The 14,273-nt window shown below is 37.5% G+C and overlaps 1 protein-coding gene across 1 annotated transcript in view; it reads right to left on the reverse strand.

Annotated features, from left to right (window-relative positions):
* Sos2 (SOS Ras/Rho guanine nucleotide exchange factor 2) overlaps window positions 1–14,273 on the reverse strand; it is a 66,476-nt gene that overhangs the window by 32,755 nt on the left and 19,448 nt on the right. Inside the window, exons 8-12 of the mRNA XM_090345057.1 lie at window positions 11,884–11,982; window positions 7,026–7,153; window positions 5,641–6,296; window positions 4,724–4,805; window positions 97–219 (exon numbers count right to left, since the gene is read on the reverse strand). Of these exons, the coding sequence (XP_090201183.1) occupies window positions 97–219; window positions 4,724–4,805; window positions 5,641–6,296; window positions 7,026–7,153; window positions 11,884–11,982 (1,088 nt within the window). The remainder of the gene's footprint in view (window positions 1–96; window positions 220–4,723; window positions 4,806–5,640; window positions 6,297–7,025; window positions 7,154–11,883; window positions 11,983–14,273) is intronic.

The raw sequence follows: 14,273 nt of genomic DNA on the forward strand, positions 1-14,273 counted from the left end.
TTATAATACCACAATTTAAGTAAGGGCTAAGGAAGTTTGTGTTAACTATATACTGAAAACTGAACAGCACATAAAAATATAAAATTCAGGTCAAACCTAAGTTGTACTGGTTGAACATATTCCTTGCGAAATCTTTTAAGGTCTGCACTGATAGGCTGCTCGCCTTTCTCTATTGCCAATTTGTCTGCTTCAGTAGGTTCTGGCTCTGGAATCTCAAATCTAAGAATAAAATCAAAAGGAGAGAAATTTATTGACATGTAACGATCTCAAATGCAGTAGGAATAATATTTACTAAGCAAGCCTCTTTTCTACCACTCCATAAAAAACAATACTGTTCAGCATGTACTTAAGGAACTATATACTACAAAAAACTACCATTCAGCTACAGAGAACTAAGGTTTTGTATTATATGATCAAAAAGAATTTCATATTTAAAGTGCTCCTGAATTGTGTCATTCTGGCTTAAACATGGGAGCATCTCTGAGAGAGAAATTTAATATTAAAAACTTAATATTTTTATTTCAAAATAAAAACCACCTTCAAATTAAAAAAAAAATAAAAAGAGTATCATAACTAGCACTGATCAACAGAAGAAAAAGTCCAAGGAAAAAAGCCAATAAATTAATCCATGAAGAAAATAACTTCTTTAAATAACATGAAAAGGCAATTTCTTTAAAGAAAGGGCATATTTATCCTTAACATTTATATTATTAAAATAAAGGTAGACAAATAAGTTTCCCTAAATAAATGAATACATCTTAAACAAAACAAGAGGCACAGGGATGAGCAAATGCAGCACTGATACTCACTAGACAATATGCTGAGAATAAACTATACAACTTGTGAGTGGTAACAGGAGGATAAAAACTGGGAAAGCAAAGGAAGGGGTAACACTGTCCAGAAAGAATTGTACTCATTACCTGACTTATATAACTGTAACCCTCTGTAAAATACCTTTATTTTAAAAATTTTATTTATTTTTATTTTATTGGTGGGTTGAAAAGACTCAGGATCTAGGCACTATCCATGAGCTTTATCACACAAGGTAGTACTCTACCACTTTAGGCCACAGCTCTAATTCCAGTTTTCTGGTGATTAACTGGAGATAAGAATCTTACAGACTTTACTGCTTTGGCTGGCTTTGAACTGTGATTCTTAGATGTCAGCCTCTTGAGAAGCTAGGATTACAGGCATGAGCAACTGGTGCCTCACTTGTATATCATTTTTATAACAACAATTAAAAGAAAAAAAACAGGAGGCACAATTGACATTTTTAATAGTATTTAAAGGATCCCCTATGAGGATAAGGTTAAAAAAAAAAGGTAAAAAAAAAATCATAAAACACAAAACCTTGGGCTGGGAGTTTGGCCTAGTGGTAGAGTGCTTGCCTAGCATGCATGAAGACCCGGGTTCGATTCCTCGGTACCACATACATAGAAAAAAGCCGGAAATGGTGCTGAGGCTCAAGTGGTAGAGCTCTAGCCTTGAGAAAGTCCAAGGACAGTGCTCAGGCCCTGAGCTCAAGCCCAGAACTGGCAAAAAAACCCCAAAAAACAAAAAAACAAACAAAAAACCCCCACAAAACCTTGTCCTTCTGTAGGAAATGGGGCTAAAATATAAGTCTTAACAAATGTGTTTTCCTTATTCTGGAGAGAGCAGATGTTCATAAGACATTATACTAACTTTATCTAGTAAATTTAATCTCCTAGAAAAACAGTGATAGAGGTGAAGATAAAATTCTGGCCAGGTGCTGATGGCTTACATCTGCAATCCTACCTAGTTAGGTGGCTGAGATCTGAGGATCCCAGTTCTAAGTTAGCCAGGGAAAGTGATTTATCTCCAGTTAACTACCAAAATAGTCAAAAGTAGAGCTGTTCAAAAAGTAGAACACGAGCTTTGAGCACCAAGACCATGAGTTCCATGAGTTCAAGCACAGTATGGGTGCGCGTGTGCACACACGCACATACATACATACGCATGAAGATATAGTCTATTAAATTTTCAAATGTGAGACGTGAATCATTCTGGATTCTCAAGTCTGTATTTTAACGGCTTTATTTAACCTATAGAAACCTATAGAGCTGTTAAAATACCAGTAATTTTAGTGTTAAAAACACAAAAAATTTTCTATTTAAAAATTGGTTTAAATTCAAGTCCTAAAGATTAGAAAAGGAGACGCCTTAACATATTATGCGTTATGCTCACTTACAGCTAAGAATGGTGGTGGACAGTAAATTAGTCTTAGAATAGGATTGTGAAATGTAACTGAATGATTCATTCCTCCTATCCAAAAGGGCATAAATATTTTAGAAGAAACTGTTTTATATGTCTAAATTACTGGGAGAACTAAGTCAATTTATGTGGCATACACAAATATAAGTTATTTGGATTTGAAGAAGAAAAAAACTTTTCATGCCACTGACCCATTCCCGGTCTCGTCTCCCTTCCTTTTCAATATGCATGCATGGGGAGTTCAGCTTCATTTACAAGAAATTATGAAAGTTAATTAGTAAGGATTCTTCCTAAAATGTTTGGGTTACAAGAAAGACAAAACCAAAAAAAAACAAACTAAACAAAGCAAAACACCAAACCCCTGAAATCTGACTTCTAAAACATGTAAAAATCAATTACTATTTCTAAAAACTCTCGTGTCATCAATAAGATCTGACTGCTTTGTTATCCTTTAATAATGTAAAAAAAAATAAGCCAGGGTAGAAGGGTGAAAACACATTAAATGTTGGCATACAGAGATACTCTGCTGTGTTTCTTATAGGCAATAGGTAGAGAGATTTTAACATAAGGGACAAAATCCTGGTGGTGTAATAAACTTGGACTCTAGCCAAAGTGAAATTCCTAACAGCTATTTGCTTCAAAAAATAAATAAAACTATTGCTTTATTCTTAAAGGTAACATAATCTGTAACGTTTCAATAGTAAAGGACTCTAATAAAAAGAAAAAAATTTGTTTAAATAAAGGAACTGTTCATTTTATTAGAATTTATAAATGACTTCCATAAATAAGAATCCTAGGACTGACTGGGCATGATGGTTCACAATTGTAATCCTACAAGACAAGAGGATCAAGGCCAGCCAGCCTCAATAAAAGTTTGTGAGATCCCACCACAAAAACGTAAGTCACAAGGGCCGAGAATGTGAACTACTGGTAAAGTGCTTGCCTAGCATACATGAAGCCCTGGTTTGATTTCCAGTACCACATATGTAGAAAAAGCTGGAAGTGGTGCTGTGGCTCAAATGGGAGAGCACTAGCTTTGAGAAAGCCCAAGGACAGTGTCCAGGGCCTGAGTTCAAACCCCAAAATTGGCAGGGGAAAAAAAAAAACTCATAAGCCACAGCCAAGCACTAATGGTACATGCCTATAGGTCTAGCTACTTTGGAGAGGTAGACTGATAGAATCACAGTTTAAGGCCAGACTATGCAGAAAAGTTCAAGACAACCCCCTGTCAATGGAGATCTGGATAAGGTAGCTTGAGTGTGTTACTGACATCTATTATCCTAGCTACAACAGAATAAGTAGATGGTACCCAGGGCATGTTAGGGAAAGAATTGGGACCCAATCTCAAAATACTCAGCAAAAAAACAAGACTGGATGGATGCTTGGCTCTTCAGTAAGTTTGTTTTACCCGCAAGCATGAGATCCTGATTTCAAACACCAGTACCCACAAAAAAAAAAAGAAGAAGAAGAAAGAAAGTAAAGAAGCACAAGTCAGACATGGTGGTCCACACCTGTAATCCAGCTACTAAAGAGGTGGAGGGAGAAGGATTTCAGACTAAGTCCAGGCAAAATTAGCCAGAGACTCTATCTGAAAAATAAACATCAAAAGGCCTAGAAGTATGACTTAAATGGTAGAGTATAAAAAGTATAATGCCAAGCATAATCCTCAGTTTAAAACAGACAAAAACACTAAAAGAAATATTTTAGAAACACACTGAAATATTTACAGATGACATACATGGTCTGCAATCTACTACAAAGTAATCCTAGGGTGCAAGGATTTCAAATCTATAGGAAAACACAAGTTGGTAAATATTGAAGTTGAACAATGAATACATGGTTTTATTATGTTCTTCAAGTTACTCATCATAATAAGACTCTTGAAACTTTCCATAACAGGTTTCAAAAATTCCATAACAAGCTTTAAAAGTGAAAACTGGGAGACTGAGAATGTGGCTTCATGCATGCATGCATGAAGCTCTGGGTTGGATTCCTTAGCACCACATAAATAGAAAAAGCCAGAAGTGGTGCTGTGCCTCAAGTGGAAGAGTACTAGCTTTGAGTTCAAGGACAGTGCCCAGATCCTGAGTTCAAGCCCCAGGATTGTCCAAAGAAAAAAACAAAAGGTGAAAATCCCTTTTAAAGGGAACTAAGTAGATTTTAATAAAACACACAATTAATTTTTACCTCAGTTAGGCACTGATAAAAAACAGTAATTCTAATATTAATGCCAAATAAATTATGCTCAATAATGGAGTGTATACTAGGTGCTAGGTACTCTGCAAGGTGTAAAGCAGTTAACGTGCTAGCACTAAGCTCTGGGTTCGATTCCTTGGTATCACATATACGGGAAAAGTGGTGTGTAGCTCAAGTGGTAGAGCACTAGCCTTGAGCGGAAGAGCTCAGGCACAACACTCAGAGTTCAAGCCTCACTACCTCACTACTGACAAAAAAAAAAAAGTTAATACCAGAAAATGTATGTTTTTCTTACCGTTCAATCAGCAAATTTAGCAATTCCTGTGGTTTACAAAATGAACGATATGTAGTAAGAAAGGTCCGCACAAAATTGGGATCTGTAAAAGCAGAAAACAGTATAGATTTCATATTCAATTTATTACTTAATTAATTAAAGGTACCATATTTTTCCTCTTTGCCTTTTTTTTTTCTTTTTTTCCTTTTCTTTTTTTCGGGGGAGTCAGTCATGAGACTTGAACTCTGGGCCTACGCGCTGTCCCTGAGCTCTTCAGCTCAAAGCTAGCACTTTACCCCTTGAGCCACACACCACCGTTTTTCTGGTAGTTAATTGGAGATAAGAGTCTCACAGACTTTAGTGCTCAGGCTGGCTTTGAACCACAATCCTCAGATCTCAGCCTCCTGAGTGGCTAGGATTACAGGTGTGAGCCACGGGTGCCTGGCATCTTTGCCCTTTTAATTTGGCTCTACTGAGACTTTATTTTTTTAAAGCAATTCTGGTATTTCTTGATAAATGAGGGATTGTTTTCAAATTTACAAATATGCATATTTTATTATGAATAACTGAATGAAATAAACAATTCAGGTGTTAGCCACTGCGCCTGGCTAATCCTTGTGATTTCTGAAGTACTTTTATATTTTGGAGGTAATCATTTTCTTTTTTTTTTTTTTTTTTCATTTTCTTTTTTTTTTTTGTTTGAACTCAGGGACTGGGCACTTTTTGTTCAAGGTTAGTGCTCTGCCACTTCAGCCACAGTGCCACTTCCGGCTTTTTCTGTGTATATGGTACCAAGGAATCGAACCCAGGGTTTTATGTATGCTAGTCAAGCACTCTACCACTAGGCCACACTCTGGATCGGCAATCAATTTTTTGACATCCTTTAAAAGCATTTTATTCTTGACCCCAGGTTAGTACTTGTAATGAATTTCACATACCAGCATACATATGATATGTTAACCTTTCAATTAATTTCACCACAGTTCCTCCTTTAATAATGGGGATTCCACTTCTACTTTGCAAGTTGTCTTCAAAAACAATGTTTTCCTCTGAGTCTTTTACCACAAAACGATACACTTCTGGGCTTGGTAATCTTAGTGGTTGCTCATTTTCTTCTTTCAATAATACTGAATCAAGCATTCGATCTAGAGTACTACGATAATGAAGAGAAATAAGGGCTGCCATCCAATTATTTTTCTCTTCAGCAGATTTAGCAGCAAATATTATGCTGTTTTCATCTTTGGATACTAATTCAAAAGCATGTTTGCACTCACAGGTATCTTCTTTATCACAGATTAGTGTTTTCCTCATGACAAACTTTTCTTTTAATCTGTATTCTGCACTACTATAACCTGGAAGCCGGGTCTGGCAATGATTAGGTTTACAGCTGATCATTAAGCCATCAAAGAGGAAAATGTGCCGTTCATGCTTAGCACCAACTCTTGTCAATGGTCCTTCCATTATAAATTCATTACAACATTGTCCAATATCTTTGCCTTCCCATCCATCTATGTTTTTCTGAATTTCATTCATTTTTTTGATGGCTAGATGTTTGCTTCTTAATTGACGATTATAAAAAGGGCAAACAGGATCCCTGGGGGGAAGGGGAGAGAAAAAGAGGATAAATGAAGTTTTTTCAATGATGAGGTAAGCCTAACTGCTTCAAGAATAAACTACCTCAAGTCAAGAGACAAAAGGAATAAATTGGACTGGGGAGGTGTAACTTAGTGATTGAGTACATGCTTATTATATGTACAGCCAAGTATTAGATTTTATATACAACATTTACTTTTCTCTAACCTTACTGCTGAATAATAAATGCCCTAATTTCATTACTGTAAAACAGAAGCAGTGTAAGTTCTAGAATTCCTATAGCTATAAAAACTAAATTTATAAAGAATCTTAAATGTTTTAAGATTTATTTAAGTATATCTTAACATTATACCAAAAGTAATCTTTAACTTCCTTCCCTCAACAAAAAAGGTGAAGAAAAAACACTGCATTCAAGAATGTAAGTATTGGGGCCGGGAGTTTAGCCTAGTGGTAGAGTGCTTGCCTAGCATGCATGAAGACCCTGGTTCAATTCCTTGGTACCACATACATAGAAAAAAAGCTGGAAGTGGTGCTGAGGCTCAAGTGGTAGAGCTCTAGCCTTGAGAAAGTCCAAGGACAGTGCTCAGGCCCTGAGCTCAAGCCCAGGACTGGCAAAAAAAAAAAAAAAAAAAAATGTAAGTATCACTATAAATCACTTCTAGAGAAAAATCAGGCATCAGATACAAAGAAGCATTCAAAATCATTCATATTTTGAACAAATTGGAATTACCCAGGTCGGCGTCTAGGTGAATACTGCTTGTAAATTCGATCCATACTACCTTGTAGATTCATGAGAGCTGTAATAGCTTGATTCAAACATTCTCTGTCTTCCTGCTCTTCACTACATGCTTTCAGTTGCTAAGACAGAAAAAAATAAAATACACTGTTAAGATTCTTCCTTGAACTTTCACATGGAAAGCAGCAACATATACTAAATACTTCAAATAAATTTTAAATGTACTGAATAGCAACTATAACTTTAATTATGTATATCTCTTGACCCCTCAAACCAACCCTACAAATATAATACAAAGTTCTGTTAACATAGCAATTAGTAAACAACAAAAAAGTAACTGTAAAAATTAAGACACTTTAAAAAGTCATATAAAATGTTTAAATTATCTATCCCATGAAGCCTACAAATTATTTTTATTCAGTAATAATATAAATACAGGAAAAGACATTCTTAGCCAGGCACACCAGTGGCTCACTCCTGTAGTCCTAGCTACTCAGGACGCTGAGATCCGAGGACTGCAGAGAAGAGTCTCATGGACTTCTGTACCCAGCTGGCTTTGCACTGTGATCCTCAGATATTAGCCTTCTGAGTAGATAGGATTATAGGCATGAGCCACTGACACCCTGCTCCACTAAAGTTTCTTATAATATAAAATTCAACCATCCTAGCAAATATCAAGAAACCTAGGGCTGGGAGTGTGGCTTAATGGTGGAGTGCTTGTCTAATGTGCATGAAACCCTGGTTTTGATTCCTCACTATGATATAAACAGAAAAGCTAGAAGTGGCACTGTGGCTCAAGTGGTAGAGTGCTAGCTTTGAGCAAAGAAAAGCAGATCAGGCAAAGTACCCAGGTCCTGAGTTTAAGCCCCAGGACTGGCAAACGAAAAGAAACCTGGAAGCTAATAACCCTAAGAAATAAAGTTTTAAAATGAATTTGTTAATCTCTCAAACTTTGGCTTGATTTCTTTTTTTTCTTTTTCTTTTTTTGCCAGTCCTAGGACTTAAACTCAGAGCCTTGGGCTTTCTCAAGGCTAGAGCTCTACCACTTGAGTCATAGCACCACTTCCAACATTTTTCTATGTATGCGGTATGGAGAAATCAAATCCAGATCTTCATGCATACTAGGCAAGCACTATATCACTAGGCCACACTCCCGACTCCTTGGTTTTATTTCATTTGTACAAAAATTTCTCTTATATCTCTCAGAGGGCAGGAAAATTCACCTTAAAATAAATAGTTCATGTTTAGTAATTCTCAAAATTAAAAAATAAATTAAAATTTAGAAAATTTTACTGATATGTTTCAAACCTTTTAATGAGCTCAGAATGAAGTACTACATATTTTATAAATATAAATGTGCACTTACATAATAACTATGGAAAACGATCTCTTCAGAAAAAATATTTTTAAATTTTAATTTCTCAAGAGAACCTTTTTTTATAACTTGCACGGAGTCAAGATTCATAATTTGGTCTTCCCTATTACATGTCTTATTTCTTTGTTTGTTTATGCCAGTCCTGGGGCTTGAATTCAGGGACTGGACACTGTCCCTGAAATTTTTTTTTTGGTCAGTCATGGGGCTTGGACTCTTGGCCTGGGTGCTGTCCCAGAGCTCTTCAGCTCAAGGTTACTACCCTATCCCTTAAGCCTCAGTGCCACTTCCAGTTTTCTAGTGGTTAATTGGAGATAAGAGTCTCGTGATATTTAGTGCCCAGGTGGCTTTGAACAGCAATCCTGGGATCTCAGCATCTTGTGTAACTAGGTTTACAGGTGTGTGGCACTGTGCCTGGCTTGTCCCTGAGCTTTTCATGCTCAAGGCTAGCACTCTACCTTTAGAGCCACAATGCCATTTCTGGGTTTTGTTTTGTTTTTTTTTCTGTTTTGAGGAATGAAACCCAGGGCTTTATGTGTGCTAGGCAAACACTCTACCACTAAGACACATTCCCAGAAATGGGTTTTTTTTTTTGGTGGTTCATGGGGCTTGAACTCTGCCTGGGCACTGTCCCTGAGCTCTTTAGCTCAAGGCTACTGCCCTACCCCTGGGCCTTGGCACTATTCTTGAGCTCTTTAGCTCAAGGCTACCTACCTATTCTTGAGTCAAGCCCCACTTCCTGTTTTCCAGAGGTTAATTGGAGATAAGAGTCTCAGGTCCTTTTGTGCCTGGGCTGGCTTTGAACCTTGATCCTCAGATCTCAGCCTCCTGAGTAACTAGGATTACAGATGTAAACCATCACACCTGGCTTTTTTTTTTTTTTCCAGTTGAGGGGTTGAACTCAGGCCCTGTGCACTGGTCTACTTTATTATCCTTAACTTAACTAGAAATCCTGTGGTAAGTTTAAATTTTTCTTATAATCTAAGAACCATCTCAAAAATACTGATCAATGGTTCCGCTTCCTTCACAAGAATTAGGTAGATAATGAAACTGTTTGAGAAGTTAGAAGACAGATTATTTTTAAAAGATGCTCATAGAGCTGGATGTGGTGGGAAGGGTAGGGCGGTAGCCTTGAGCCGAAGAGCTCAGGGACAGTGCCCAGGCCAAGTTCAAGCCCCATGACCCACCAAAAAAAGAAAGAAAGAAAGAAAGAAAGAAAGAAAGAAAGAAAGAAAGAAAGAAAGAAAGAAAGAAAGAAGGATAGATAGATCAATCTTACTATGGGGACCGGGAGTGTAGCCTAGTGGTACTGCTCGCCTAGCATGCACAAAGCCCTGGGTTCAATTCCTCAGTATGACATACTTAGAAAAAGCTGGAAGTGGTGCTGTGGCTCAAGTGGTAGAGCACTAGCCCTAAGTGGCAAGGTGCAAGCCTTGAGCAAAAAGTACCCAAGAACAGTGCCCATGCCCTGAGTTCAAGCTCCACAACTGGCAAAAAAGTTTTAAAAAGTCTTAGTATCAATGATTAGCAATGAAAATTAGTGACTTTCAGTAGAATTAATGCCCTAACTTGTAATTAAAATATAAAATACTAAAAATATAAAGGGCAGAATAAAATTCATTGAAAGCTTAAAGAAGAGCAATTCTTAGTTATTCTGACATGTAAAGGTGAAAATAATTGGCAAGAGCACATATTCTGCTTTGCTAAAAGATTTCTTACAGGGCCAGGAATTTGGCCTGGTGGTAGAGTGCTTGTCTAGCATGCACGGAGACTCAGGTTTGATTCCTTGGTACCATATACATAGAAAAAGCCAGAAGTGGTGCTGTGGCTCAAGTGGTAGAGCACTAGCCTTAAGAAAACCCAAAGACAGTGCCCAGGCACTGAGTCTAAACCCCAGGACTGGCAAAAATAGATTTCTTACCAAAAAAAAATTCTCAGAGAGCCAGGATTTTGGCCTGGTGGTAGAGTGCCTGCCTAGTAAGCACGAAGACCAAGATTCGATTCCTCAGTATAACATAGAAAAATCCAAAAATAGTGCTGTGGCTCAAGTGGTAGAGCTCTAGCCTTGAAAAAAAAACCCAAGGACTGCTCAGGCCCTGAGTTCAAGCCCAAGGACTGAAAAAAAACAATTCTTCTCAGACCTACTTTTATCAAGATGGCTGTTAATAATATAAAACGCTTACAAGTTTTTTATTATTGATTTTTTGTTGACAGAACTTTCAAAATTATCACAGTGAGATTCTACCAAAATGGGAAATGCTTGTCAATTGAAGAATGTAAAGACACCAAACTTCTACTATCTACTTAGCTTAAGTCTGGTGAAACAAACTCTTCTGCATGTCACTTCCAAATACCCATGGGGAAAAAGAAAGTCAGGGTATATAGAGAATGGGGGTTCCCAGTGATAGATATATGTAAAGCCAAGGTCTGATATAACCTTACTTCAGCAATCTGCTAATTTTTTTTTCATTTTCAGCAGTAAGAGCTATCACCTAATAAATTACCAAGTTAAGATTATTTGAACAATACATTTTAAACTTCATAAATGCCACATAGAAAATACTAAACTATGAGTCACACTCTCTCATGCCTCCATAGCTTAGTACATATCAGCCTCTGCCCTCCTTACCCAACCGACAGATATCTTCAGGTGAGTCAAATAAATATACAGGATTTTGTCAAGACGTTTGAAAAGATGTTAAAAATATTGCTATCTCTTTCTCTATGTATACAGATATACATATGTATACGTGTGTAATTATACACATGTATACATATGTACATATGTGTATATACACACATTTATATTTGTAGTGTAAGGGATCAATCCAAAGCCCCTTCAAGCTAGTCAAGCATTTCATAAGTCATAAGGTATTTTACTATTATGAGTAAAAAGTATTTATAATAATATGATTGAGTCAAAAACTAGGTCTATGATGGGTTATATACTCTATAGACATTATGTTTTATTACATATATTAATATGTATATGACAATAAACCCTTAGCTTAATTTTAATTACGTTCTAAAAAATCTATGTGCCAGTGATTGTATATAGAGATTCCCTTCTTGAATACTTTTTTGTTAAACATAACATTTGAAATATGATGTAAAAATCAATGCTAATAAATTCTTCAATTAAAAAAAAACTACTAGGTTCTAAGCTGGGCACTGGTAGCTCACGTTTGCCATCCTAGCTACATAGGAGGCTAGAGCTGAGGATTGCAGTTCAAAGCCAACCTGGACAGGAAAGTATGAGAGACTCTAATCTCCAATTAGTCCCCAGAAAACCAGAAGCAGTGCTGTGGTTCAAGTGATAAAGCACTATTCTTGAACAAAAAGCTTAGAGACAGCACCTAGGCCCTGAGTGCAAGTCCCACAACTAGGAGAAATTTAAAAAAAAAATAACAAAAAAACCCGTGTCACTGTTTTAGGCCACAGAAACTCAAGTACTTTTGTCTTATAAAGTCTTTACCTTACCTTGAGCAATTCAAAATAATGCCAACAATGATACACTGGCACCAACATAAGTCTTGGAAGAACATAACGAACTGCCTCCTTAAAGCCATCAGCAATGGTCTGAAATGCAAAAAGACATCATGGACACAGAACTATAGTACCTAGCAGAAGTAGCTCTTAAAAATATATGACAGACTTAATAAAGCCATAACAGGAAGCACTTCTTATACTGAAATTGAAGTTTATGAGATAGAATTTCACCCCCCTAGCCGGGCATGAGCTATGGCTCACGCCTGTAATCCTAGCTATCCAGGAGGCTAAGATGTGAGGATCTTGGTTCAAAGCCAGCCTGAGACTGTGAGACTCTTATCTTCAATTAATCTCTAGAAAACGAGAACTGGGGCTGTGGCAAGGGGTAGGGTGGTAGCCTTGAGCTGAAGAGTTCAGAGAGTGCCCATGCCCAGAGTTCAAGCCCCATGACTGACAAAAAAAAAAAGAAAAAGAAATTCACCTCCCCTTTCATTCCATGTTTAAGTTATTAGACAAGTATGTGCCTTTTCTTGTATCTTCTCTGGCTAAATAACTGACATAGACTTCTACAGCTTTTCTACAAAAATTTAGGCTGCCACATATTCTAAAAGAACTCTGAATAACTATTTAATTTGCTGTACTTTTTGAATTGCCATTAAAAATATTTTAAGTGAGCCGGGAGAGGTGGCTCACACCTGTAGGAGGCTGAGATCTGAGGATCAAGATTCAAAGGCAGCCCAGGCACAAAAGGACCTGAGACTTATCTCCAATTAACCACTAGAAAATGGGAAGTGGGGCTTGGCTCAAGGGTAGGGCAGGAGCCTTGAGCTGAAGAGCTCAGGGACAGTGCCCAGACCAACTTCAATCCCATGACTCACAACAACAGCATTAAAACAAAAAGAAAAAAAATTTAAGTGTACATAGGCACACATAAATTCCAGCAGTAAGAGGCTGAATGTTCTAGGTTTAAATACTTTGAAAGGATGTATTTTGGTGAATGTTTCATACTGCAAATATGATTCAAATATAGTTCATTAATGAATAGATAAGTTTCACATTTAGATTTATAAAAGCTGCTTGTTATGGCCTGGTACCCGTAGCTACTCAGAGGTTGAGATCTGAGGATCATGGTTTGAAGCTAGCCTGGGCAGCAAAGTCCATTAGACTCTTTTGTCTTTTTTTTGGGGGGGGGAGGTAGGGTGTCAGCAGAGGGGCTTGAACTCTGGGCCTGGACACTGTCTCTGAGCTCTTCAGCTCAAAGCTAGCACTTTACTACTTGAGCCACAGTGTCACTTCCAATTTTCTAGTGGTTAACTGGAGATAAGTCTTATGAGCTTGTCTGCCTTGGCTGGCTTTGAACTGTGATCCTCACATCATAGAGTCCAGGTGTGAGCCACAACACTCTCCAGAGAGTCTTTTGACAGTTCTGGGGCTTAAACTCAGGGCCTGAGCACTGTCCTTGGGCTTTGCTCAAGGCTAGAGCTATACCACTTGAGCCACAGTACCATTTCCATCTCTTTTTTTCTTTTTTTTTTTCTTTTGCCAGCCCGGGGCGTGGGCTCAGGGCCTGAGCACTGTCCTTGGACTTTCTCAAGGTTAGCACTCTACCATTTGAGCCTCAGCACCACTTCCGGCTTTTTGCTATGCATGTGGTACTAAGGAATCGAACCCGGGTCTTCGTGCTTGCTAGGCAAGCACTCTACCACTAGGCCAAACTCCCAGCCCAATTTCCAGCTCTTTCTATGTATGTGGTACCGAGGACTTGAACCCAGGGCTTTGTGCATGAGAGGAGAGTACTCTACTACTAGGCTATGCTCAATAGAATATTTCTCTTTTTTTTTGCTTCATTATTCATATATTTAATACTCTCAAGATATTATCCATAAACTCCATATTGCTTTCTTTTTACATATATTTTTTACTGTAATTAATAGAAGGGTAACATTATATTCACCAAATAGAAGGTGCATTACTTCACATATATTGATATCCTGTCTCATGTCTTGGTCCCATTTCCCTGCCCCCACCCCTGCCTCTCATCTTGTTTTCCTCCCTTCCCTATCCGGCTTCAAATAACCAAATACGCATATAGACAATATATCAGATAACCAGCTGAAATACTGTAACAATATGAGATAACCAAGGGACAACAAAAGAGATGACAAATAACATAGTACGTTAAGAACAACAATCACTCATTATATGGCTTTTGTTTCTATATCCTGAAGGTCCTTTCATTTAGCGTCATTCTATATGGCCTTATGTATCTAGGTTTTGTTCTATTGTAAATCTCTGCTAGGAGAGCCCAAGGTTTCTAATAATTATGACAAATGAGGGAAACCATTGAGCCTATGTTCCTTTGAGTCTGGCTTACTTCCCTT

The sequence above is a fragment of the Megascapheus bottae genome, chromosome 14 (genome assembly GCF_031878675.1).
Source record: "Megascapheus bottae isolate mThoBot1 chromosome 14, mThoBot2.hap1, whole genome shotgun sequence".
Taxonomy (NCBI): Eukaryota; Metazoa; Chordata; class Mammalia; order Rodentia; family Geomyidae; genus Megascapheus; species Megascapheus bottae.